We start from the raw sequence: 24,219 nt of genomic DNA, 5'->3' as shown, positions 1-24,219 counted from the left end.
CCATCGCATTTTTCATCCTTCCGTGACCTAAAATCCCAGTTACCGGAGTTTCCGGCCGGATGCGTCTTTTTATCGCGTTATATATAACTTATGCCAATCCGGGAGAGATCAATCCGAGTTCAATGGGAATTTTTTCTACTTCAGCTTCATCGCCGAGGAATGGTCCCCTTGCAGCGTCACCTGCGGCGAGGGTGTCAGGCGTAGGGAGGTACACTGCAAGATATTCCTCGAGTTCAGTCAGACCATCGCCAAGCTGCCTGACAATCAGTGCTCCGGCCAGAAGCCGGTCGAGACGGAGAAGTGCACGATGGAGCCGTGCGGCTTGCTCGAAAACAGCCTCTCCTACAGGATCGGCACGAATGGCGAGAGCGGATACGCCGAATCGAGTTTGACAGATACATATAGTAGTAGATCATCGTCGGGCAGCTCCGTCGGAAGCAGCTACGACAGCAGCATCAAAGTTGCCCCGGGTAGCGATGTACAGACTACGTACTCGTGGAGAGAAAGTGGCTACACCCCCTGCAGCGCCACTTGCTTAGGAGGTAACGAACGCGCGATTATTCGCCAAGATTGCTTCTGATATTCTAAGATGTCTCGAACGGATAAGAGATCACCATTCGGAGTGCTCCAGGCCTCAGATTCGACCTGTCATGAATGAATTTTGAAGTGACAGATAGCTTCAACTTCTGAAGCCTGCGTTAAAAATGTTCTTATATTTTAAGAAACGAGGGGGAAGAAATTCGAGGAATTATCGATTTATTTTTTAAAAAGTATTCACGAGCTCTTATATACATCTTACACTCGAATAAAATTCAATTCTATGTATATATCTTTTCTACTACATTTAAATATGCATTTTTATATTTTAATTAGATACATCTGAATATTTTTTAACTTAGTAAAACGATTTAATCTCTTCTATTTTGATATTTTGTGACTTTTTATGCAGTATTTATATAAACGAAACATGAGAGCCGTATACACAGTTTGTGCAAAGCTGGGATGAATCGTTTATCGAATAGGATTAGCGAAACGAATTTAATTCGTCGACATCATAGCCTGGCAAAATCGATGTCATTGTGCAATTAACAGCGCTCAAGTATAATCGTATTAAGTTTAGTCTGTGTCGACTAACGCGATACAAAGGGGCGAATGTACGGTCCGGGGCGGATTATCTGTAGTTTACAGCGGATCTTGTGCGTTTACAGATTACGTGTACATGCATCTCTTTTATAGGTGTTCAGGATCTTATTATAAACTGCGTGCGTGACGACACAGGGAAGACCGTGATGCCGCTTCTATGCACCGCGGAAACGAAACCAGAGGCAAGAATACGAGTTTGTAACGACCATCCGTGCCCGCCCAGGTAAAGTAATTGCAAGTAATACTGATTAACAGATATCGATTTAATATCTAATCGTTAGGATGTGCTTTACATAATGCTTGTTTAATCCCAGATGTATACCCTTCTACGATATCACGATAACTTAGACTATCGAACGTATCAATCTTCGCTCTCACTTGTAAGAAACGGTCTCTCATTAAGTATTTAATTTTCTTAACGAGAGAAACACATTACGGTTTTAGGAATATTTCTGTTAGATGCGTACAAAGAACAAAGACTTGAAGAAGAAAAAATTTACCTGTTCCGATGTTTTAATGGCTTTTTTCTCTTTGTATATAATCTCTATTTTTTATTCTATCTTTACAACAGATTTAGAATATTCGAGAATGATATACGTTTTGCATACACATATATTACTATGTAAACTCGTGATTTTGCTATACATATGTGTGGCTGGCAAAAATGTAATTATGCTGTGACGCACACACAAACTCTCGGACATACCTCCGCGTTATCTTTCCTGACAAATGTGTCATTATCTGCGTCCGCAGGTGGAACTATAGCGAATTCTCTACATGCATGAGCCCTTGCGGTATTGGTATACAGACACGTGACGTTACCTGCATCCACGAGGTGACACACGGGACTGGCAAAGCAGTGCCCGTTCCAAATTACATGTGTCCGCAGCCACCGCCCGCCGACAGACGATACTGCAATGTCTGGGATTGTCCTATCAAGTGGAGCACGGGGGAATGGGGCAAGGTATATTTGTATATGTCGTGTATGAATTTAATAATGAAGAGGGAAGGAAACTCTTTGTTGCGCACGAAGGAAAACAGCGATACAAATTACTCTCTTTATGTGGCAAATCACAGTTTTATAGAAGTACTTAATAAGAATCAAAAATAGTTCATAGTTTTGAAAAAAAAAATCTCTTATCTCAAAGTAATCGGGAAATTGAAAAATTAAAATATAATAATATAGATGTTTTAGTCATTTTTGTTAATTTCTAGCATTATTTTTTTCTTAATGAATTTTTTATTTTATATATTTAATTGTTTATCTATAATTTCAAGATTATAGCTATCGGATGTATCTTATATTTAATTATAACAGAATGTCTTAATTAATAATTTATTAAGATACATAAAGAGCGTTTCAAAATTTTCTAAACTTCGACGATGACGTGAATTAATTTTAGTGTTCAAGAACATGCGGCGGTGGTGTGAAGAAGCGAGATGTAGTCTGTGAACAAATAATGGCGCAAGGTCGCAAGCAGAGTCGCGAGGACCGCGAATGTCCAGCTCAAAAACCACCTAATGAGAAACCATGCAATACCAGAGCCTGTCACGCTTCCGACTCAAGTGTGCTACCAATAATCACCAGTTTGAATACAACATACAATCAAACGGATATTAATGCGAAGGTGGATTTAAGAATCGGCGGAATCGCCAAGATTTTTCAAGGGACACCTTCTATCAAAATTCGTTGTCCTGTCAGAAAGTTCGATAAGTAAGTGTAAGCTTTGCGATTTTATCATAATATCTATGTGATTAGAATAACTGCAATATAATAATGTTATCAGAGCGCAGATCGTTTGGAGGAAAGACAACAAAGAAATACGGAAATCAAGAAAGTTCAAGATTAGCAGGAAGGGAGCTTTGAAAATAATCGACATAGTTTCTTCGGATTCGGGAACTTATGCCTGTATTGGTAAGCGATCTGTCTCGCTTGTCATATTCTACGTTTCATCTCGATTTCGATATGTTACTGTGAGAAATGCGATGGTAATTTTCTAGCTGGAGATTCGCACGCAGAGACGCAGTTGATAGTAAAATTTCGCTCCAAAGAGCAGATAAGTAGTGAAGAATATTTACGACTCGGCAATTCCGTTCACCTACAAAGGAATGCAAATCTCGATTCTGCACCAGCGAATTCAGGTGAAAGTCCTTACACCGATCATGCAGGTGAGAAAAATGTTCGAACTTTTATTTAAAAAATTATGTTTACTTAAGACATATTTTTTTAAATAAATTATATAGCCCCTCGTTTAAATATAAATATAGTAATAAAAATAAAACATTTTTTCGTGCCTTTAATCGTGACATTTCTATTTCAAAATATTATTCTGAAAATCAAAAAAAATTTCGAAAAAAATGATAAAAAATTGAAACATTACAAATTTTAAAAATGATAAAAATTACTAGTAATAGATATTTAATTTCACAATATTGGTGGTTTTTTGTAGCGGTTTATGGAAACCGTTTTGATAGCGAAGATCTCAGTCATGAACGTGCGATTCCTAGCAAACCAACGAGAAAACCACAAAAGAAGCAGAAAGCCAGTCCTGCTCCGTCAGATGCCACAGTGATGCAAAAAGAACACACTGTTACTTCTTTCAATCAGGTACGCGAGAAAACAGAGATTCTATTAGCATTAGATTAAATTGTCTCTTACTAATTCTTTGCGTGTATCTTGACATTGCTTAACAAATCGCGTACGCATGAAACTTGTTAAACTAACTTTCTGGTGATGGTTCTATATTCTTTGCTTTGCACTCGTGGACTTTCCTTGATGTCGACTATTCGATATTTGACTGTCAATCAGCCGGGATATCATGAGTCTGTGGAATCACCCGCTCCATCAAGTGCTTCTGCTCTTGTGCCACACATGAGCTACTTGATATCGAGCTTGAAGGTAAGACGTTAATATGTGAGCAAACTTGACGAACATGTGACGCGCGTCTGTCTATCTGTCCCTGATTTCTACCGCTCTTGTATAATAAATTTTTTAACGCTTTACTGATTCGACATATATATATATTCGTTACATTCTGTCAAATTTAATGTTCGATATTAACGCGCTTTATGACAGGCCTATTGGCCGTTTCGCAGCGAAATAGGCACGAGTAATAATCACAAGGCTGCTACCACGTCATTCGGAGATGAACACAAAGGATCGGCGACGACGAAGCACAGAATGTCTAATAGGAAGACCGACTTTATGTATCAAAGTCTCGAGGATAACTTTGACAGTCTGTATCGCAACACTGCCATTCCCGACGAGACCTTTGGCCCAGACGAAGAACGGATATTCATCGACGTCGATCCCTATGACCTGGACGAATCTATATTCGGGCTACAACACGGCGACGGTGTTAAATCGATGTCCAATGTAATGGAGAAAGTGGATACCGAGCTTACCACGAAGCCCGATATCGATTATATCGAGGAGTCGCTAAAAAATGTGAAACGGCAATGGCAAGACTCGCGAAATAAGTACAAAGATCAATGGAGTACCACGCCCAAAAGTCACGTTCAGAGCAGAGTTATGACTGAGTCCATCACGTCTACGCGAAATAGTGGGGTGGATGTGTATTACGTCGAAGAGTCGAGCACGAGAAAGGAAATATTCAAGGAGGGCAGCAGTTTTGCTGACGATAGTGATAAGTCCATCAATCACGACGCTTATGGAAACTCGAGAACTAAAGATGCATCGATCACCTCGACAATTATGTCTAGAAGTCTCGAGGATCAGTTAAGGATACCGGAATCGGACCATCGTAATTTAAATCGCGCAAACAAGACAATAGAGTATAGTGATGCGTTCGAAGAAGAATTAGATAAGCGAAAAATCGAATCATATGTAGAAAATCACACGACAGATTATACAATCGTACGATTTCCGACTAGTAGAAATCTGGAAAATAAAGCGAAGGAAGATGCGACGTTGATAAATGATCGGAAGTCAAGTATTGTTGAGGAGGATCCTGACGAAGATGTAAGAAACTTATCTCGCAATCGAGAGAATCATGCTGGTTCTATAGAGAAGACCTTAGTTAATCTAAAAGAGTCCTCTCCAGAGAAGCAACATTCGACCGATGAAGATAAATCCGCGAACGTTTTGATCTCCACTATAATGAGAGAAGACAATACAACGAAGGATCCTGATGTGGAATCACTCACTGTATTAGGTAAGATTTTTGATTAGATGAGTTACATTGCCTTGATGATGATTGGTTCAATAATTAAACGAAGGACTTATAATGCAGCTACGGACAATGTTCTGGTGTTCGAATGGGTCACGACCGACTGGTCAAAGTGTTCTCAAACTTGCGGAGGAAGCGGATTTCAGGTAAGATCATTTTTCCGTGATTAACTTCTATGATTAACAGGTAAGATTATGATTAATTTTATTTTGAAAATTTATAATTCTTTAAGTTTATTAAAAAAAGAACAATCTGTAAAACGATTATCGTCGTTAAGTAATTATTTAAAAAATATTTGAAGATAAATTATGTTTAAAAACTTATATAACAATTTTATATGCTTATTTTTTTACTTATTATTTTTTTTTCTTTCATATAATACTATTTTTAAATATTTTCGAAATCGAGTCATGTTAATTAAATTGTAAATAAGCAGTATATTAAAAATAACAACATTATATAATAGCAAAAATATCAAAATTACTTATTACGACATTCATTTTTACAGATGCGAGGTGCACAGTGTACAGTACGATCAATGAGAATGGACGGCGATTCCAAGCACATTTCGCCAGGATCTGTTATCGGTCAAAAATTATGTGAGGACGCCGGACATCCAGTACCCCAGAAAGTGAGACCCTGCGGATCGGGCAGGTGTCCTCAATGGCACACTACGGAGTGGACACCATGTGAAACGTCAAGATGTTTCAATTGGAAAACAGCGATGCAAAAACGAGACGTCAGCTGCCGCTTGGCGTACGACACGGAAGAGAATGGTCGAGAAAACGCCACGTTGTTGGATCCGAGCAAGTGCGATGAAACCACGAGGCCGTTACAAAGACAGGAATGTTATAATGAGGCTTGCAAAGGCGTCTGGAAAGTCGGCGAATGGTCGGAGGTAAATAGGAATAAAAAATTGATGCGATAATAATATATACTTTTATGCTAATGACATTATCTAACATTGTACAGTGTACCGCGTCTTGCGAAGAAGATGGTACCAAATACAGGATTCTACAATGCGTCTGGTTTGGTACAAAAAAGCCGGCGGGAAACGCTTGTAGAGATATACCACGACCTTCTGTGATGAAAACGTGCAGAGGTCCGCCTTGTCCTCAATCTCCCGGTAAATTTTTCTATATCAACTCTTAAAATTTGTTTAGCCTTTATACTAATTATAAAATTATACTAATTATCACAATTATTGACATGATAATATAATTCCATATCAATTCTTTAATAAAGTGGATTAATGATAATATGGTTATATTGTGATTAATAATGATAAATATTTGTAGAAGATTGCAAGGACCATTCGCAATTGTGCAGCAGGGTGAAAGTAATGAACATGTGCAAGGTGCCGCTGTACAAGAAACAGTGTTGCGCATCGTGTCGCTAAGAATCCAAGACAAATTGATCGTGACTTATTGTGACAAAATAACGCGATAATGAAGTGCGCGTGAGACAGTATGCAAATCGTGATTTATAGTCGGACAATTACCTGACATATGTAAACGCACCCGGGATGCCTGTTAGTAAATTATGTAACGCACACGAAAGGAGTGCGCGATATTACTGTGAAATAATACATTGCACAGTTATTACAATGTCCGATTTACATAGATAAAAAATATCCAAAAAAAAAGAAGTTGACCAAAACTACTTCGCTGTAATAGTTTCCTCGTCGTATCGTCGCGAGAACTCATTCACCTCCTTGCCTCGAATGTTCCTTATGTAACAAAGAAAAACCCGCCAATCTTAACACAGTTTATCTAACTAATTAAAATCATAATTTTCCAACACATATGCCACATAGTTTGGAACGTTTTCTTATAATTGTGCACGCTCATATATATTGTCCTGGTTAACAAGAAAAGACAGAAAACAAAGTAAAAATCTAGTATTCGTCCAAGAAAGTTGAAAGAACGTTATATTGTTATGGTTTAATGAGAAAAAGAGAGCAGTAGAGACTTATTTGCTATGTGCTGGAAAAGACGTTATTGCGATATACCGTTGAAAGCATCACGTTATTAAATGTTGTCAATGTTGGTGCTTTAAATCGAACGGAAAATGGCTTTAAGCAGAATTATATTCAAATTGTAATAAAAATGCTATAAAAAAGAATATGAAAAGTTGGAAAGCACGAGTTAAAAACATTTAATTTGTATCGCAAAACATAATTAGAAGCATTTCTTCTTGAAATTTATCTTTTACATATCTTCTCTACAATGAACATAATCGATTTCATTTATTTTTAAACGGAGAAATTTCATCCTTTAAGACTGAAATGTTCGTCTCTTTGCGTATCATTATTTTGGGACATTAACATAAACAGAATCGCGTTACGTCTCAAAGAAATTACCTTTACATTCCACTATAAATTAGTAGAACTATATTTTAGCTCTGTCTTTGTAAACACGTATATTTATCGATATACTATCTCTCTTTATGTTTGTAGAGTCTGATATAAATTATTGCAAACGTAAGATGTATTAAAAAGTTATTTAAAAATATAAGTTATATGAATGAATTATATGCGCCTATAATAAACGTCCTATCGGACGATCTCTTAAGCCAATAGATCCTAAGAGCAATAAAAAATATATAAGTATTGTAATATAATATTTTGTTAATAACCTCTGGCGAAAATTCGTGAACATGATTATTCCGTTGTTGGTTAAAGAACTCGATTTCAGTTACGTGTCTCTAATCACTTCAATCTAGATGTTATCACGGAGTAATTCCGAATATTCATTTATCGCGTATTTATTATACGTAGGATTCATCGATGAAATTTATAATTCGATATTTTCAATAAAAGCGAAGTAAAGAATTATAGATATCTATATATTAATATGATTTGACATAAGATTGTGAACAGATTTTCGCTATCAACGAATTTGCCTCGACACAGCTAAGCAGTTTGCCAAAACGAGCTGACATAAATAAAATAAAAATAAATTAGAGAATAAAAATATATATAAATTAAAGTCAAGAGAGAGAGATAAAAAGCATATTATGAGCTACACATATAAATTACCGAAATGCACGCATATGTGAATACGACTTTATATGTTAGTATATGTATATATATATATATATATATATATATATATATATATATATATATAAATAAAACTAAAATATACAGTGAATAACTTTAAATACGCGGGATGCATCAAAAGTCGAAATGTTTCTGTTATTTAGTTACGCATTCCTTAAATATTTAAGAAATAATATACGACTTTTAATACATCCTATATACGATTACGGCTGGCAAATATGTGTAAACTGCCATCAATTTGTCATGTATACTTGCCATCTTGTATACCACTGTCATCTTTTAGTAAGCATTTAATTAATATTTATCTTACGGCAATACATTTCCAATGTATTATTGATCGATACGGTATATCACTCAAAAAGATAACTTATTTTCCAGTTAATCAACGTAATGTCATGACAATTCTTAAAAAGATAATGAGTTCTGACACATTTTTGTATATATCACGATGTAGGTATGTAAAATGGCTCCACACTTAGTATTGTACCTAAGCATTACTGTTCATGATATCTATGTAAATATGTAACTGCCTAAATGCGAATAAAACAAGAGACTATATCACTGCACATAATACTGCAGTTATTTTTCTTAAAACTTATTTAGTGAAATATCAATTTCAAACATATAATAAATATATGTATTGCATGTTATATGTATATATCATAATCTTCTTATAAAATCATTCATTATAAAATCACATATTTTTTTCAATCTACTGTATATCAAATATTATACACATATGTATAACAATATTAAATATTACTATATAAATATAATCAAAAATATAAATTTATTGCTTTCATAATTGATCATCGTTTTCAGCAATATTATTTTCGATAATATTAATAATTGTAAATAACTTTTGAGGTAAAGGTTTAAGCATATATTGAGAATGTATATGTATAATGGTATAAATCAAAGTATTATAACTATGAAATTATAATTTTTCAAGAAAATTATATAGTTATTTTCTTTTTAAAACATTTTTAGATAAACGTATAGATAAGGGAACTTTAAAGATTTTCATGAAAGTTATTGTATGCATTTGTGAAATATAAAAAACGAATCTGTTTGAAAAGAATTGCTGCTATCTTATTTGTTATATAATCATGTTTGAATATAATGATTAAAAATATATTTTTTAATTTTTTTAAGAAATTTATGTAATTATTAATTTAATAAAAAAAAGTTTTCTTAACCCATTTTTTTGAATTGCGTTATAGTTAATTTTTGGTGATTATAATCTCTACAAATACATATGTTATATATATATATATATATATGTATACATTCATGCAATACTCAATACATGACTCACCGATACGATGCACAACAATGGACCTTTATAGCATAAGCGTTGATCTATAATATATAAAAAACAAATTATTTTATGTATATAAAAAATAGTTTTAAAATAATTAATATTTAAAAAGTCAATAAGTAAAATATATTTAATAATATATATTTAATAAAATTTAAATCATAAAAATTATTAAACTTCTCAATAATTCTTTTAGATAAATTTATAAAATATTATAAATTTAATTTTTATAAAAATTAAGTTAAATAATTATAAATTGTATAAACAGTAATATTAAAATTTTATATATGTATAAATATATATATATATATATATATATATTTATATATTTATATAATTAATTTACATAAATTTATTTTATATATATATAATTATAATCTGCTTAATTACCGCATTATTGCTCTCCTTTTCTTCCTCCCCCTCTTAATTGTTCGTACTTATAGTGTCTTTTTGGCACTTACACTACACACGCTCGCAAAAATACAATTACGCGCACACATTAATTAGCAAAATAAAATAATTGCACGACAATTTGAACGGCACTCCCGAAATTAATCGTACGTGACTTTACACACGGCACTTTCGATTTTAATATACTTTGTGCAGAACTCCCGACATTAATCGTATATGTAACTTATTTTCATACTTCATCGGCACTCCCGCTTCTAATCGTACGTATATTTCATGCGCTTTGTTAATTATATGAAACGTATATTTAAAAGAACAACACGCAACAATTACAATTAAACGAAGCTATGATCCGCGCGTCGTGACCCAGAAAATTTACGCGGGAATAATGGATATCGCCACAGTGATGCCAACTTAGAAATGATCTCTCTTTCGCGATGAATCGATCATTGAAAAGATCGATTAACATAGAGCGCTTCACTCGACGTAATAAATGCTTCAAATATTTTGATAATTCAGAAGAAATATTTTTCTCTTATTTCAAAATAGTTTTTTATATTTATTGGCGACAAGAGGAAAATGTTTCTTTCTACTAATTCAATCAAAATATTGTGCGAAGTACTTGTCACGTCGAGTAAAGCGCTCTATGTTAATCAATTTTTTCAATGATCGATTCATCGCGAGACTGATATTCTCTAATTCGATAGTTGGCATCATTGCGGCGACATCCCGCGATTCCCGCGTAAATTTTCTGCGTTGCGCCGTGCGGATCATTTAATTGTAATTGTCGTGTTCTTCCAAATATGTTGCATATAATTAACAAAAACGGAAAAATATACGATTAAAAGCGGAAGTGCCGATAAAGTACGAAAATAAGTTTCATATACGATTAATTGTCATGGTTCTGCTCAATATATGATTAAAATCGAAAGTGCCGTGTATAAAGTCACGTACAATTAATGTCGTTCAAATTGTCGTGCGATTATTTTATTTTGCTAATTAATGCGTGTGCGTGATCGTATTTTCGCGAGCATATGTTGTCTAATTGTCAAAAAGTACAAACAATTAAAAGAGGGAGAGGAAGAGGAGGCCTGGGGAGAGAGGCATCGGAATTGACGGAACATCCATGAAGTAAGTAAAATATAATTAAAACAAATTTATATATTATATATAAATGTATATATATATAATTATATGTAATTAATATAATTACATATATAATTTATATAAATTTATTAAAAATTTTTATTAAAAAATAAAATGTAAAATAAATTAATATTAATAAAAATAATTTTAAAATAAAATTTTAAAAAATATAATTTGGGAAAAAAATAAATATGGATATTTAAGGTAATTTTTACAGAGAAAGAAGAAAATTATTGTATTAAACTTTATTATAATTAGGTAATAAAAAATGTATATATATGTATTAAAATTTTAATATTATATTTATACAATTTATAAATAATTATTTAACTTATTTTTTAGAAATTAAATTTTGTTATATTTTATATAAATTTAGATTTTAAAAAATAATTAAAAACTTTAATAATTTTTATAATGTAATTTTATTAAATATATTTTGCGGTACGAATAAAAGTTTAATTGCGCATTATTGACTTTTTCAAGTATTAGTTATTTTGAAAACTATTTTGTATACATATAATTTGTTTTTTATGTTATAGATCAACGCTTATTTGTACTATAAAGCTATTGCGCATCGTATCGATGAGTATATTGCATGTATACATATTAACATTATCTGCATATGTAGATTAATCACCAAAAATTAACTAGAGCGCAATTTAGAAAAGAGTTAAGAAATTATATGTTAAATTATATATATATATAAACAAATTTATGAAAATATGTTAACTTTTTCATTAAATTAACAATTAATTACATAATTTTCTATAAAAATTTAAAAAATATATGCCAAGCAAATAAAAGTATTAAAAATTCTCGTTTTTGGTTCACGTACATTTACATGAACATGATTAAAATTTTTTCGTGATTATTTCTGTTATACATATGTATATATTTACATATACAGATATAGAGGCGTACAATAAAAGGTATAGAAAACAGAATAAGAAAAAGAAAAGCAGAGAAAATAAAAACACTTTAATATAAAACATATAATTTAGTAACACAGAACAGAGAAATTTCATCTGTTTCGTAGCACTATTTCTCTGTTCCTCTATTCTGCATTACTAAATTATTTTTTATATGTTTTATATTAAACTGTTCCTTATTCCCTGTTTTCTGTTTTTTATTCCTTATTTCTTTTATTGTACGCAGCCTCTAAATCTCTCGATAAATTTATTAATACAATTGGCACAATGTGACATGCAATTGCGAACACGCAGGATTCACTTATTGTTAATGAAACTACATTTGAATCGATATATCGATATGATATATTGCGTATATGACAATCGCCTGATATTTTTCTATTACTTTTATTATTTTCTTATTTCTTCAGTAGTAGAAATATGACAATTCTATGAAATACCGATAAAAATAGTATTATTAAAGGAATTAATAAAGTAATGAATATTTAATATATAAAGATTTCTCAAATTACTGATTTTTTAAAACTCTTGTATTATATGTATTTCGCGTTATAGAAATCTACTCGAAAAATATATTGCTCTTGATCAATTTTTTTTTAAGAACAAAAGCTATTTTTCGAGATTTAATTTTTACGTCTGGAACATACATAAAAAATATACTTATATTTCGAAAAATTAGGCCGCAACTTTTAACGTGTTTAACATAATTAAGAAATAAGAAAGTTTTGTATTTAAGAAATATAAAACTGCATCGAATCGAATTACAATATTTTTTAGGCATATTATTCGTAAAATAGAATTGGAAAAAGATTACGATTTAAAATTAATTTAAAAAATTTATTTTGATTTGATCTAAAAATCTAATAATTTTATCTCTCAAATTCTTTAATCATCATTGTTGTCTGAAAAATATCTAAATTAATTAAAACATACTAAAATGCAACGCGCAGTTATGCATTGCATTTTTCTATTATATGCGAGAATATAATTCAATAATAATAATTCATAATTCAAAGGGTCGTAATATCGTCGTTCAATATTCGCGTTTAGGGACTGACCAATCCCCAGGCTTGCATCACATCCTTTTGGCTCATGGGCCACAGTCTCTTCAACAACGTCCATCCGGTTTTCTGCGTGCTCAGTATATATTGATTTTCAGGATCATGCAAATACGAGTAAGCGCCCATTACCAAACTCTGACACATCCTGGCGCATACGCTGATCTTGAGAATTTTCTTCTCCGTATCGGTCAACTTTCTGAACTTCTCGTAACCCTCTATAACGTGTCTGCCCATTCCTACGTTAGCCGCTTGCAAGATCATGTAACAGAGGACTACAGCCAACTCGAAAACACGACAAGTTCTGTGACAATCTCCAAAATCGATCACGGCGGCAATTTCCTCGCTATCGGGACTTATAATAATATTATACTCATTCAAGTCACCATGTATGACCCCTTGCTCCAGTTGATCCGTGATCGGCAGCACTTCTTTTTGGAAAGTAACAATCACATCATGCACCAATTGCTTATCTAATGAGCTCTTGATCGCATATGTAAACTGTTGTACGCGAGGCACCGAAGTTAACATCCACAATGTTTTATGGTTGTCATAGGCTGGATGATTGAAACCCACGAGGATCTCGTCAATCTTGGCGGCAAAGTTTCCGACCTTGCGTAATAGCTCTTCAGTCGTCTTCACGTTACGCATTATCTCACCGGGACGGTAGACCAGTAATTTCACGGCGTATTTCTCCATGGTATTGTCGCTCTTTAAATTTTCAAGAGAAAAGTAGGCGCCGCTGACATTCTTGACTGGTAATGAACAGCAGATGTTGCGCTGATTAAGAAAAATCATTAACTCGGTCTGCGCCTCAAGAATGTCCGTCTTCCGGGAATCCAAGGAGTTGGTTATCTTGAGGACGTAACCAGCCCTTTCTATGCTAGTAACATGCGGATTCACATGCGTCTCCTCGCACAGCACGTGGTAGTTACGATCATCGTAAGCATTTAATTCGCGCATGCTCGTCACCCTCATGCCGTAGAGCCGCTCTAACAGAGCGACTGCTATTTCCTCGGTCACGGGCGGACGTATACGTTGACCCGGTATGAGTAGGGTGTCGTTGTATTCCATGTTGCGATGCACGCAGCACCAAAATAGCCGCGAGTTATTAAGGGGGAGAAGCCGGGTCGATGGAAAAGAGAATATATGTATATCCTCTAGAGAACGTATTTGATGAGTAAAGTCTCGGACTGGGATATCTTCTTTGTTCTTTGGGCGATAAATCGTCGAACTGCACAGATAAGAAACATAACATTTAATATATTTAAAATAAAATGTGTAAGAGAAAAAGTTATCAACTGACATAAAAACCTCAAATTCAAAACGGGAAAGAAATCTATTAAAAATGATATCAATAAGTCATATTATTGTCATTGCAAAATATAATATCATTAATAGTTTTAATTTAATTTCTTACGCAAAGAATAATTATATACAAATTATTTTATTTCTGATATATATTTTTAGCATCTTAAAGATATAATTTTCATTAATAAAAAACAAAAATAGATTCATTCAAGGAAAATTAATTAATTAATTAAACTTATTTAAAAAATTATAGATAAATTTACGGTATTATAAACATTAATATTAATATAAAAAAACATTTCTCTATAGCATAATCTGTTTTTATTTAGAAAGCATTAATAATAAATTTTATATGACTTTAGATAACGTACATTCCTTTTAAATAGTAATAGCAAAAATAGAAATAGCCCAAAAACATGTATGTAAATATATCACTTACCCGACAGATGCGTGTTTATACGATCAAAGGAAACAGCACACTAAGTTCTCAGGCAGACCAGGCAGTTTACCAAGTTAACCGAGCGATCCTATGCGCAGCGAGTGTAATCCATGCTCCAATCATCATTGCCATTCAGTACAACAGAAGGGTACAAACGCATAATATTTATATTAGCAGTAATTGGATGTGTAACACGATACGACTCTTATATCGCAATGACTAAAAGACACAGTTTTATCAAGACTCCGATAAAACTGATATGCGTAATGCATATATGTAGATCTACCTGATTTAGCTTGAGATATTTCCTCAAGTGAATCAGTCATTTGATTTGAGAAACACTGGTCGATCAACGCGACCGAACTCGTTAGCGTTCTTTCGTAAAGGGATTGATAAGGTATCAATATGATCGATAAGGATATTGCGAGTTAGATAATTTATAAAATAATATATCAAATTCACTCTTATATTTATTATAGCAAATTTATATTTACAGATTAATTCCTTTTTGCTTTTATCTCTCTAAAAAAGAAATATTTAAATCTTTTAAAATATGACCAGAAAAAAAAGAAAAACTTGATATGCGCGAAAGAAACATTTAAAAGTTATTTCATTTAATTCTCTCCACGTTCGTTATACATTTATATACTTCGTAAAGTATATTAAATTTACAAGGAAAGCAAATTTATAGTTAATATAGTTAATAAAGAAGTTAAATTCTATATAGTATATATTTCTGTGTAAATATATAAGTCTTTTTAAAACAAAATTATTTATAATATATTATAAATACCTCTATAACTTTTTCTCTTATATTAAAAAATGCATCACAGTTCTTTTTTGGAAATAATTCATTTTTCCATTAACAACTGAAAACAAGAATCAAATGTACACAAGGCCGGCGGTATTCTCTCCATCAATCTTATGATATTTAAAGCCTCTAGTATACATTTTCGTTTCTTCAATTCATGTATAAGTATTTTTGCATTTTTCTCAATATCAGTTAAAGATTCATTTATGAAGACATGTTCGATTATCTGATTGTACACGACATGATCTGGGCTGAATAATACAGTTAAGTCATTTAGGAAAAGTTTTTCTAGTATTAACGGTGGTAACACGACAGCCTAGAAAAAATAAAATAAAATTAATTGTCAGTGTCAATTCAGAAGCTTAATTATATTTATGATAGTTGACCTGCTGTTGCTGTTTAATGAGATCCACCGCTTCTTTGTGCATAGACGTATCTTCGGAACATAATCTTAGGTAAAGACTTTGTATAAAACTGATGTGATCTCGTTCAACTTCCAAGAACTGCTTGAGAATCTGTGTGTAACAAACATTTAAATAACATATTAGGTTACACCAGTAAATCTAAAAAAAGAAAGAAAGAAATATATTACAGTACCCCCTTAGAGCCTAATAATCCAATGAGTTCTTCATACTCTTGTAATATCCTTGTTTCAAAATTGCTATCTATTTTCATGATCAACGCAATTATCACTTTCATCATTTTTAAAATTGGATGATTATCCAATGTGATATGTTCTGGCACATTAAATCTCGGCCATTGCAATACGATTTTTTTAACTTCCTGATATTGTTCTAAATCGTTAATTTGATTAAACAGTTTTTGAAATAATCTAAATCGATCTTCCTCTGTTTCATATTTAACAACGTGATCAAACGAAATAGTTTCTTCTTCTTGCGAAATTCTGTCGGATTTAATTTTATCTTGTTCATCATTAGTTGTTTCTATACTGTCGTCAGAAAAATCACCCCAATCGTCTGTCCATTCTTCAGCATCAATTTTGTCTGAGATAGTAGCTCCTTTTAAATTTTCATTTTCATTAGAATCTGGATTATTAATATCAATTTGTTCTGCAGATTCTTCTTCTTCATTTTTGAATTTTGCTATTTCTTTCACAGTCTCTTCAGAATATATAGTATCTTGTTTCGATTTTACTGTGGATATATCTTGTACTTTTGTTTGTTGCATATTAGTATTTTGTGCTTCACTAAAGTTTTGCCAATATCGTAATTCTTTAACGATATCACATTCTTCAGAGTTTTGTGCCACAGCTATCATATTTCTTATTAAATCTAATGGCTTGTATAAATATAATTCCTCACAACTAGTATACAATTTCTTATACAATTCTAATGAATAATAATAAAGTGCTGTTTGTATATACAATTCGGTTTGTGGTAAGTTTACAAAAACTTCTTGAGCATCCAAAATGTGATCTCTATTTAAACTCAATAAATATGCCATGCCAAGTAACCAATCATCTGCTATAGTATGCTTTGCACATTCTAAGAGTACTGAAATTAATAAAATATTTTATACATTTTTTTGTGCTACAGATAAATGTAGTTTATATTGAACTGTTTGTCAATGTAAACTCTTACAATAATGAATACTTACAATGATTAATGTCGCTTATTTCTAACCCATAAGAAGATGATTCACTCAATAAAGTTATTCTCAAAAGCGCCCGACAACATTTCAATTTTGTATTCTGTATATCTACCATAGAATATTTATTGTATTTTGTTTCAATAGTACTTGTCTTACACATTTCATGCAAAGACTCATAAAAGCATGGGAAAGCTTGGAGATTGATATTTTCTACGTTTTGTTCTTCCTCGGTTTCATATTGCATATTATTTTCCAAGTTATTTGTAAAGTTAAAATTCAGTCTAGATTCCAAAATGTGGAATCACTTATATTTTTTATCAAACCAAACGTAGATTCTTTCACGATATTAGCGGAACTTTTTACAATTCCTGTTGAAGTTTCCAATATTTTTGGAACAAACTCTTTCACTTCTACTTGTGGCTATAAGTAATAATAAATAAATCATTATAAATTATAAAATGTTATATTTCTCGGATTATAAAAAAATTATTAACATTATATTATTTACTAAAACATTTTTTACCGTTGTCATAGCATCTGTAAAATCATCTTCACTTTCATCACTTTCTTCATCTTTAGAACTTCTAAATTCAGGAGATGGCATCCATAGTTCCAAATTTTTATGTAACATTTGTATTTCAATCAAATGCATATGCTCTAAAGCATTACCCAATATATCGCTAGGACCATTATTTATCGCAAACCATAAACATTTTTGTTTAACTTTTAAATCTTGATAATTATTACAACGTCCCAAATTTAAACAAATTTTCCAAACAGGAAGATAATTACGCTGTGCTAATTGTGTACATATCGTAGCACATGTATTATAATCTTCAATCTGTAAAGTCAAAATTATATATATTACTAATTTTTGTTTCAATCTTAAAATATATTAATTTGAAATAGAATATATAATATATATTAGAGTATACATATATATATATATATATAAATGACATGATATAATATGAATATATCTTACCTCAAATGCTTTTTTGGCTATCAGTTCCAAAACCTTTCCTTCACGAAGTTTATCGTTCTTTCCTTCAATTCGTAAATAAGTTGCTAATGTCAATAATCTCTGTCGATTTTTATAAGCATCCCTTTGATTATTTAAACAATGTTCAATCAAGGTTAATTTATCTACTGTTAATCTAACTTGAAGAGGTAATATATCAACATTGAACTCATTCAAAATTTGAAGCGATTTTATTAAATCGTATTCTTCTTTAATTTTTATGTTTTCATCTTCAATAAGACGAAGGCAAGTTCTATAACAATTATTTATGTATAATATTTAAAAATAAATTACATAAATATGTGTTAATATATGTGTAGTTAACATATATAATTATATAATATATATTATATATATATATATATAATATATATATATATATATATATATATATATATATATATATATTACATTAGCAAAATACTTACTTAGCCAATTCCATATTTGGATCAGTAAGTGTTCTGGAACCATTAAAATATTCTTTAGTTGCTTCCAATATAAGATCAATTGCTTTTTCATAAGATACTTTTAGCATAGATTTCTCGTTTTTCTTGGTTTCTATCAAGGTGGCACAATTTTGGATGGTAGGTTTAATTCTTGAAACTAAGCGGGCGGAAACACATATTTCAAAACAGGTTTCAACAGCAACACAGGATAAGATTGATCCATGTATCTCTAACATATCATTTAATAACTATGCCCATTCGTTTTCACTTGGAGGTGGCAAACTGAAATAATGAATATATTATCTAATTGTTATAATTATCATTCAAAATCTGTATAATCTCACTTAGATTTTTAAAAACAAATTTTTATTAATTTCTATATACTTTACATACCTTTCGCTAAAACTTCTTCCCATTTGATTTAATAATGATCTAGCAATGTCAGGATTATTTTTATTTTCTTGTATAAACTTTAACGTTGTTTTTACACCATATTTGTTTAAGCATCTAATGCAATCAAGTTCTTCTTCAAATTCTTCTAATAAATTGCACATTGCACTTGTCCTTTTCCCATTATAATCTTTTGAAATCGAATCTAAGATATTTTTAGCTTTTTCATACATATCAAGGTCATCACAACCATATACACAATCTAAAGCTAAAGTAGTGATATCATCTATCATTTCAACTATCTCAGTATCCTGCGTCTGTTTTAAATATTCGAAAAATTTAACTGGCAATGTTAAATCGTATTTGCTTAAGCAAATTAGGTAGTCACTTAGTAAATGTTTCTCAAGATCCTTATCCTACAATTTAAAATAATCAATTTTAAATACTGTTATACATATATATGTATGTGTATATATATACATAATTTTAATTATTTATAAAACATGATCATACGTACACATAAATACTGATGTCTCTGTTTAATAAAAGGCAACAAAAATTTCTTAATATTTTCCACAAAGTTAACTTCAATCGATGTACTCATCAAGAGTTTTATTCGCTCAATGTTACTTAATTTCTCTAATTTATCTAATGACATATCCTCTAGACAGACATTATACACAAGATCGTTTAAAGTTTCCAAATCTAATAATAAGTCTTCCATGCCATTAATATTATGGGATTTTGCAATTTTAATTAATTGCAAAGCATTATCTATCAAAGCACAATTTTTTTCAATTTCATAAGCACGTGTCTTATACCATTTTTGTATTAAGTCTGGTGTAAGTTGTGTATTTCTAAAAACAAAGCAAAGACAATTAAATATAGTCATTATAAAAAATGCGGACAATTTTATATAACAAAGATCTTACCTATATATTAATAATGATGGATCTAATTCATACAACATTTCTGACCCATCGTTTAAATTTTCATTTATTATTTCATTAAATTCGTATTTTTCTGACCAATCTTTTTGTCGTAATTCACGTTGATCTAACAAAAATAATTGACCTTCTAAGTCGCATTCTGGTAGGAGTTTCTGATAATCTAACGTATTTAGAGTTTCTGGGAAAAAGCTAATAATTGCCAACCAATGAGGTAACAAATTTTCTCCATAATAGGTAAACATAATTTCGACACTTCGAAAATCGCAGTCTTTGGCAAATCTATATTAAAAAAAACATTTATAATTAAATAAAACTGTGTATATCATTAATCAGAAAAAGTACACGAATATATTTATACCTAATTGCATTTTCGACAGCTGATAATCTTCGAAATTCTTCATAAAATTCTTTCTTATATTTAAGTGGTGACTCCAATATAATTTCATATGTGAGCAATTTATCTAAATGACTCAGAAGCTTTCTTCGATATCTAATTAAATCTTTTTGAACCTCAGATAAATTTTTTATGTCTATTTTCTCAAGCATTTCATTTACTTTCTGCACCTATTAAATTTTTTCCAAATAAAATTTTGTCAATTTGCATAAGTTTTATTATTGAAATAGTGCTATGTATTTTGAAAAATCTTTTGCTCACCTGTTTTAAACCTACAATGCTTTCGTCTAGCGCTTGCCAATCGTCTTCTGTATCGGAAGTTACGATTTTATCATTGTCACAAATATCGATAGCTATTAAAGTCTCTAAATTTGCAGCTCTCAATCCGAAATTCAATAGTTCTCTTGCAGCTTCCATAGTATCGGGGACACGTACTACACATTCATTTAAAACCCAAGATCTTTTACTTATTTTACTTAAATGTTTTGCGATGGCATTCAAGGATAATTCTGATTTTCTCCATTGTGTTTGATACACAAGATCTGTGTCTAAATTATATGTGTTTGCCAAAGCTAAAGCTTCTTCATATTCCTAAAATATATAGAATCATTTAGTTATATTTAAATATAAAAATCTATATTAAATAATTAAACTAAATAAAATTATTTATTACACACACCTCAATGTCTATCTTTCGAGAATAAAGTTCTTCTGGAGTCGTACTCTTTACGCCTAAAATTCGATAAGTTTGGTGCAATACTTTCAATTTTTTCCTTTTTGGTTGAAATCTTTCGATATCAGTTATTGAATATAATGTGCTTTGTAGGAAATTCGTAGTATAATTTAATATAGTAACAGGTTCCAATTCATCATCGTCCTTCTCGCTTTCTGATGATGCTTCTTTATTATAAAATAAAAGAAATTTCTTTTATTTTCTATATATATATATAAATTTTTAATTTTTATTTGTAATGTGAGAATCTTTAGCTAATAAATTGCATTATTCACAAATAGCAAAGAATAATGTTATTAATATAAACAAAAGAGAAAAGAAACAAATATAACAAATATAATATAAATATGAACAAACCTAATAAATGGCCATCGTTAGGTTCTCTATTTCGTTTTTTACTTGTAATAAAGATTTCACAATCTAAACATAAAAATCCTTTCTCTGAACCAAGCTCACATATTTGTGGTTGTCCTGCTAGGAACTCCGGACTAATACCCAATAAATTCTTTAAGCTCCATGTGGAGCAGACTGAAGTAGATCCCGAATATCGAGCTATTATAATAGCCTTAAAGAAAAGAATTATGTATTTTATAAAAATGTATGTTTATTAAATATTATTATTTTTATATAACTTAATGTTCTATTTTTTAAAAGATATTTATATATGTATAAATATATATATAAATAAAATGTTACCTGATCAGACCACCAACCAATATCTATTGGATGAAATTCTGTAAAACCTGGTGGAAACTTTTTAGACTTTGTAAGTTCCAGAGGATTAGGTATATTATATTCTGGCTGTTCAGACAATTTCCACTTCTTTTGTAATATTAAATTTGGCAAACTCCAAAGTGAGACTGAGCCATCTGTATGCAAACATACCAAAAATTCGCCACTTGGTGAAATTTTTATTTTAAATATATATGATTCTGGTTGAAAGCTAAAGATTGGAAGTACATTCCATATAGAAAATCGTGAGTTACTGTTAGCAGAATCTTCAAATGTAAATGATAATTTACAAAATGGATAATCGTTCAAGAGTCGCCACGAAGTCAATCCAGATTCAGATGCAGTAGACTAAAAAAATATAAAGTACATCTTTCTCTCTCTTTCTGCAAAATTGTATATAATCATGCATAAATATTTGTAGATATACTTACTGTTAATTTTTGTGTTATCATATTTCCAGCAACATAAAACAAGCTGTGCTTTTCATCATAGGCCACTGCATTAATACCATTTTTGTAGAAATTGCCAAAAGAAAAGTCATAATTTATACTAAAGCTATTTGTGGCAATGTGATAAGATCTAAGAAGCCCACTATACGAAATTAAAATAAATTCATAAGTCCATTTCTCATTCTTTATCTTTGGTTTAAGAAATAACATGGATGCTATTGCATCACCGGCTTCAAGAATCTGAGGATTTTGTGAAATTGTTTTTGGACTTATATTGAATATATTATTTCCCAATGCATTGTAAAAAGATGTATAACCATTACTTGATGCTAATACTAAGATCATCCCATCAGGACTCCATGCAATTTTACGCCATTGAGGAAAAGCATCCTTCGGAGCTAAAAAAAATATAAATCACCTTTTATTTTTACGCAATACACAAGAAATGCAATCTGTTAGAGAACATGATAAATGCATGTTATTTACCGGATGCTTTGCCTACTATAGAGGAATATTCATCTTTTGCTTTTCGTATCTCAATAACATTCTCCTGTAAAATAGCAAGTACACGACCATGATCTCCAACAGCAAATTTCCATGGTAACGTGAGACTGACTTGTAGCGAGATACTTTCAGGTAAAGAATATCTATTGTTCAGATATCTAAGGGCATTTTTTATTGTGCCAGTAGTTGGGAGAATAGCTGCATCGCTTTTACATTTCTAAAAAAAAATATAGAATATTTTCAATATACAGCTATAGTAATAAATTTTTTTAATGTATGATGATCTGCACATATTGAACATCCACTCACTATCAATTCTGGTTCTTGTTTGCGAACAAAATATTCCAATAATTCGTATAATATTGGTTCATTTGATGTTTCATTCAAATTATTCATCTTGTTACCGTAAACATAATCTGCGTGATGTGCGAAAAACGCAGAATAAATTCACATTGAACGATTCAGTGGCTCTATTATATTTATATATAATCTGTTCGTTTTGATTGCACTTTTTCTATACTTGGATTCTTCGTCTCTTTCTCTCGAACGCCCGAGTATATATATCTATCTTACTTCGAGTGCAGACATTTCTGGGGATTACAAATTGTAAGCAAAATTACAAATCTATATACATATGCATATATACATGTATACATACACATTCATACGCAATTTCACATGTGCGAAATAAGTGGACACGACAGCATTTCACGCACGTATACAACGAACATGAATAATTGAGCTAGATCTGTATTGATATTTCTAAATACAATTTTTTATAACAAATATTAATATTAACAAAATAATCTTTATTTAGGAATTATTTGCTGAGAACAGTTATCTATAATCTACGTGCAAGATATAATAAATAAAATATTATAAGAATTTATTTTATACATTAATTAACGCATGTAATCTAGGCAATTTCTCTATAATATTTAAAAAAATACATCTTTTTGTTCACATAGTTAATTACACGATTTTATTCGTAAAAAACGAAAAAATGCAATTATATTATAAAAGGTCTTTTATAAATATCGTCTGCGCATGCGCGTCAAAGGCACAGAATCGTGCAAAACGTAGCCATCTATATTACGTATATATTCTGTAATGTAGGCAATTGCTCTATAATATTTAAAAAAATACATCTTTTTGTTTACATAGTTAAT

At 30.9% G+C, this 24,219-nt stretch overlaps 3 protein-coding genes across 3 annotated transcripts in view; 1 reads left to right on the top strand and 2 right to left on the bottom strand.

Moving 5' to 3' along the window:
• Positions 1 to 8,968, top strand: part of nolo (ADAMTS-like no long nerve cord) — a 196,717-nt gene extending 187,749 nt beyond the window's left edge. Inside the window, exons 12-24 of the mRNA XM_085480263.1 lie at positions 145 to 542; positions 1,237 to 1,366; positions 1,897 to 2,107; positions 2,547 to 2,857; positions 2,931 to 3,058; positions 3,145 to 3,312; positions 3,594 to 3,751; positions 3,953 to 4,042; positions 4,220 to 5,318; positions 5,397 to 5,479; positions 5,842 to 6,231; positions 6,306 to 6,459; positions 6,632 to 8,968. Coding sequence (XP_085336389.1) covers positions 145 to 542; positions 1,237 to 1,366; positions 1,897 to 2,107; positions 2,547 to 2,857; positions 2,931 to 3,058; positions 3,145 to 3,312; positions 3,594 to 3,751; positions 3,953 to 4,042; positions 4,220 to 5,318; positions 5,397 to 5,479; positions 5,842 to 6,231; positions 6,306 to 6,459; positions 6,632 to 6,732 — 3,421 coding nt within the window. The 3' untranslated portion in view covers positions 6,733 to 8,968. The remainder of the gene's footprint in view (positions 1 to 144; positions 543 to 1,236; positions 1,367 to 1,896; positions 2,108 to 2,546; positions 2,858 to 2,930; positions 3,059 to 3,144; positions 3,313 to 3,593; positions 3,752 to 3,952; positions 4,043 to 4,219; positions 5,319 to 5,396; positions 5,480 to 5,841; positions 6,232 to 6,305; positions 6,460 to 6,631) is intronic.
• A 2,710-nt stretch (positions 8,969 to 11,678) lies between these two features.
• On the bottom strand, positions 11,679 to 15,421 carry LOC114929114 (hydroxylysine kinase). The gene is made up of 2 exons (XM_029300525.2): positions 15,010 to 15,421; positions 11,679 to 14,493 (listed from the first exon to the last, which is right to left on the bottom strand). Exon 2 carries the CDS (start codon positions 14,331 to 14,333, stop codon positions 13,248 to 13,250), a length of 1,086 nt encoding a protein of 361 aa, XP_029156358.1. The 5' UTR covers positions 14,334 to 14,493; positions 15,010 to 15,421; the 3' UTR covers positions 11,679 to 13,247.
• A 40-nt stretch (positions 15,422 to 15,461) lies between these two features.
• On the bottom strand, positions 15,462 to 23,750 carry LOC114929115 (NBAS subunit of NRZ tethering complex). The gene is given in 20 exon segments (XM_085480215.1): positions 15,462 to 16,136; positions 16,207 to 16,335; positions 16,418 to 17,334; positions 17,438 to 17,719; positions 17,722 to 17,851; positions 17,955 to 18,272; positions 18,417 to 18,705; positions 18,881 to 19,180; positions 19,292 to 19,704; positions 19,806 to 20,145; positions 20,221 to 20,517; positions 20,597 to 20,802; positions 20,894 to 21,223; positions 21,312 to 21,532; positions 21,723 to 21,930; positions 22,062 to 22,445; positions 22,529 to 22,944; positions 23,033 to 23,267; positions 23,360 to 23,640; positions 23,709 to 23,750. Coding segments are annotated over 19 exon segments (5,778 nt in total). The 5' UTR covers positions 23,447 to 23,640; positions 23,709 to 23,750; the 3' UTR covers positions 15,462 to 15,860.
• Positions 23,751 to 24,219: the final 469 nt, after the last annotated feature.

The sequence above is a fragment of the Nylanderia fulva genome, unplaced genomic scaffold (assembly GCF_048542155.1).
Source record: "Nylanderia fulva isolate GAGA-0341 unplaced genomic scaffold, ASM4854215v1 Scaffold14, whole genome shotgun sequence".
NCBI classification, from domain to species: Eukaryota; Metazoa; Arthropoda; class Insecta; order Hymenoptera; family Formicidae; genus Nylanderia; species Nylanderia fulva.
The sequence above is the reverse complement of the archived record's forward strand: the minus strand, read 5'-3'. Positions and strand labels throughout refer to the sequence as shown.

Coding starts and splice junctions, on each gene's coding strand:
- LOC114929114 (XM_029300525.2), bottom strand. CDS start 14,333: ATGGAATACAACGACACCCTACTCATACCGGGTCAACGTATACGTCCG.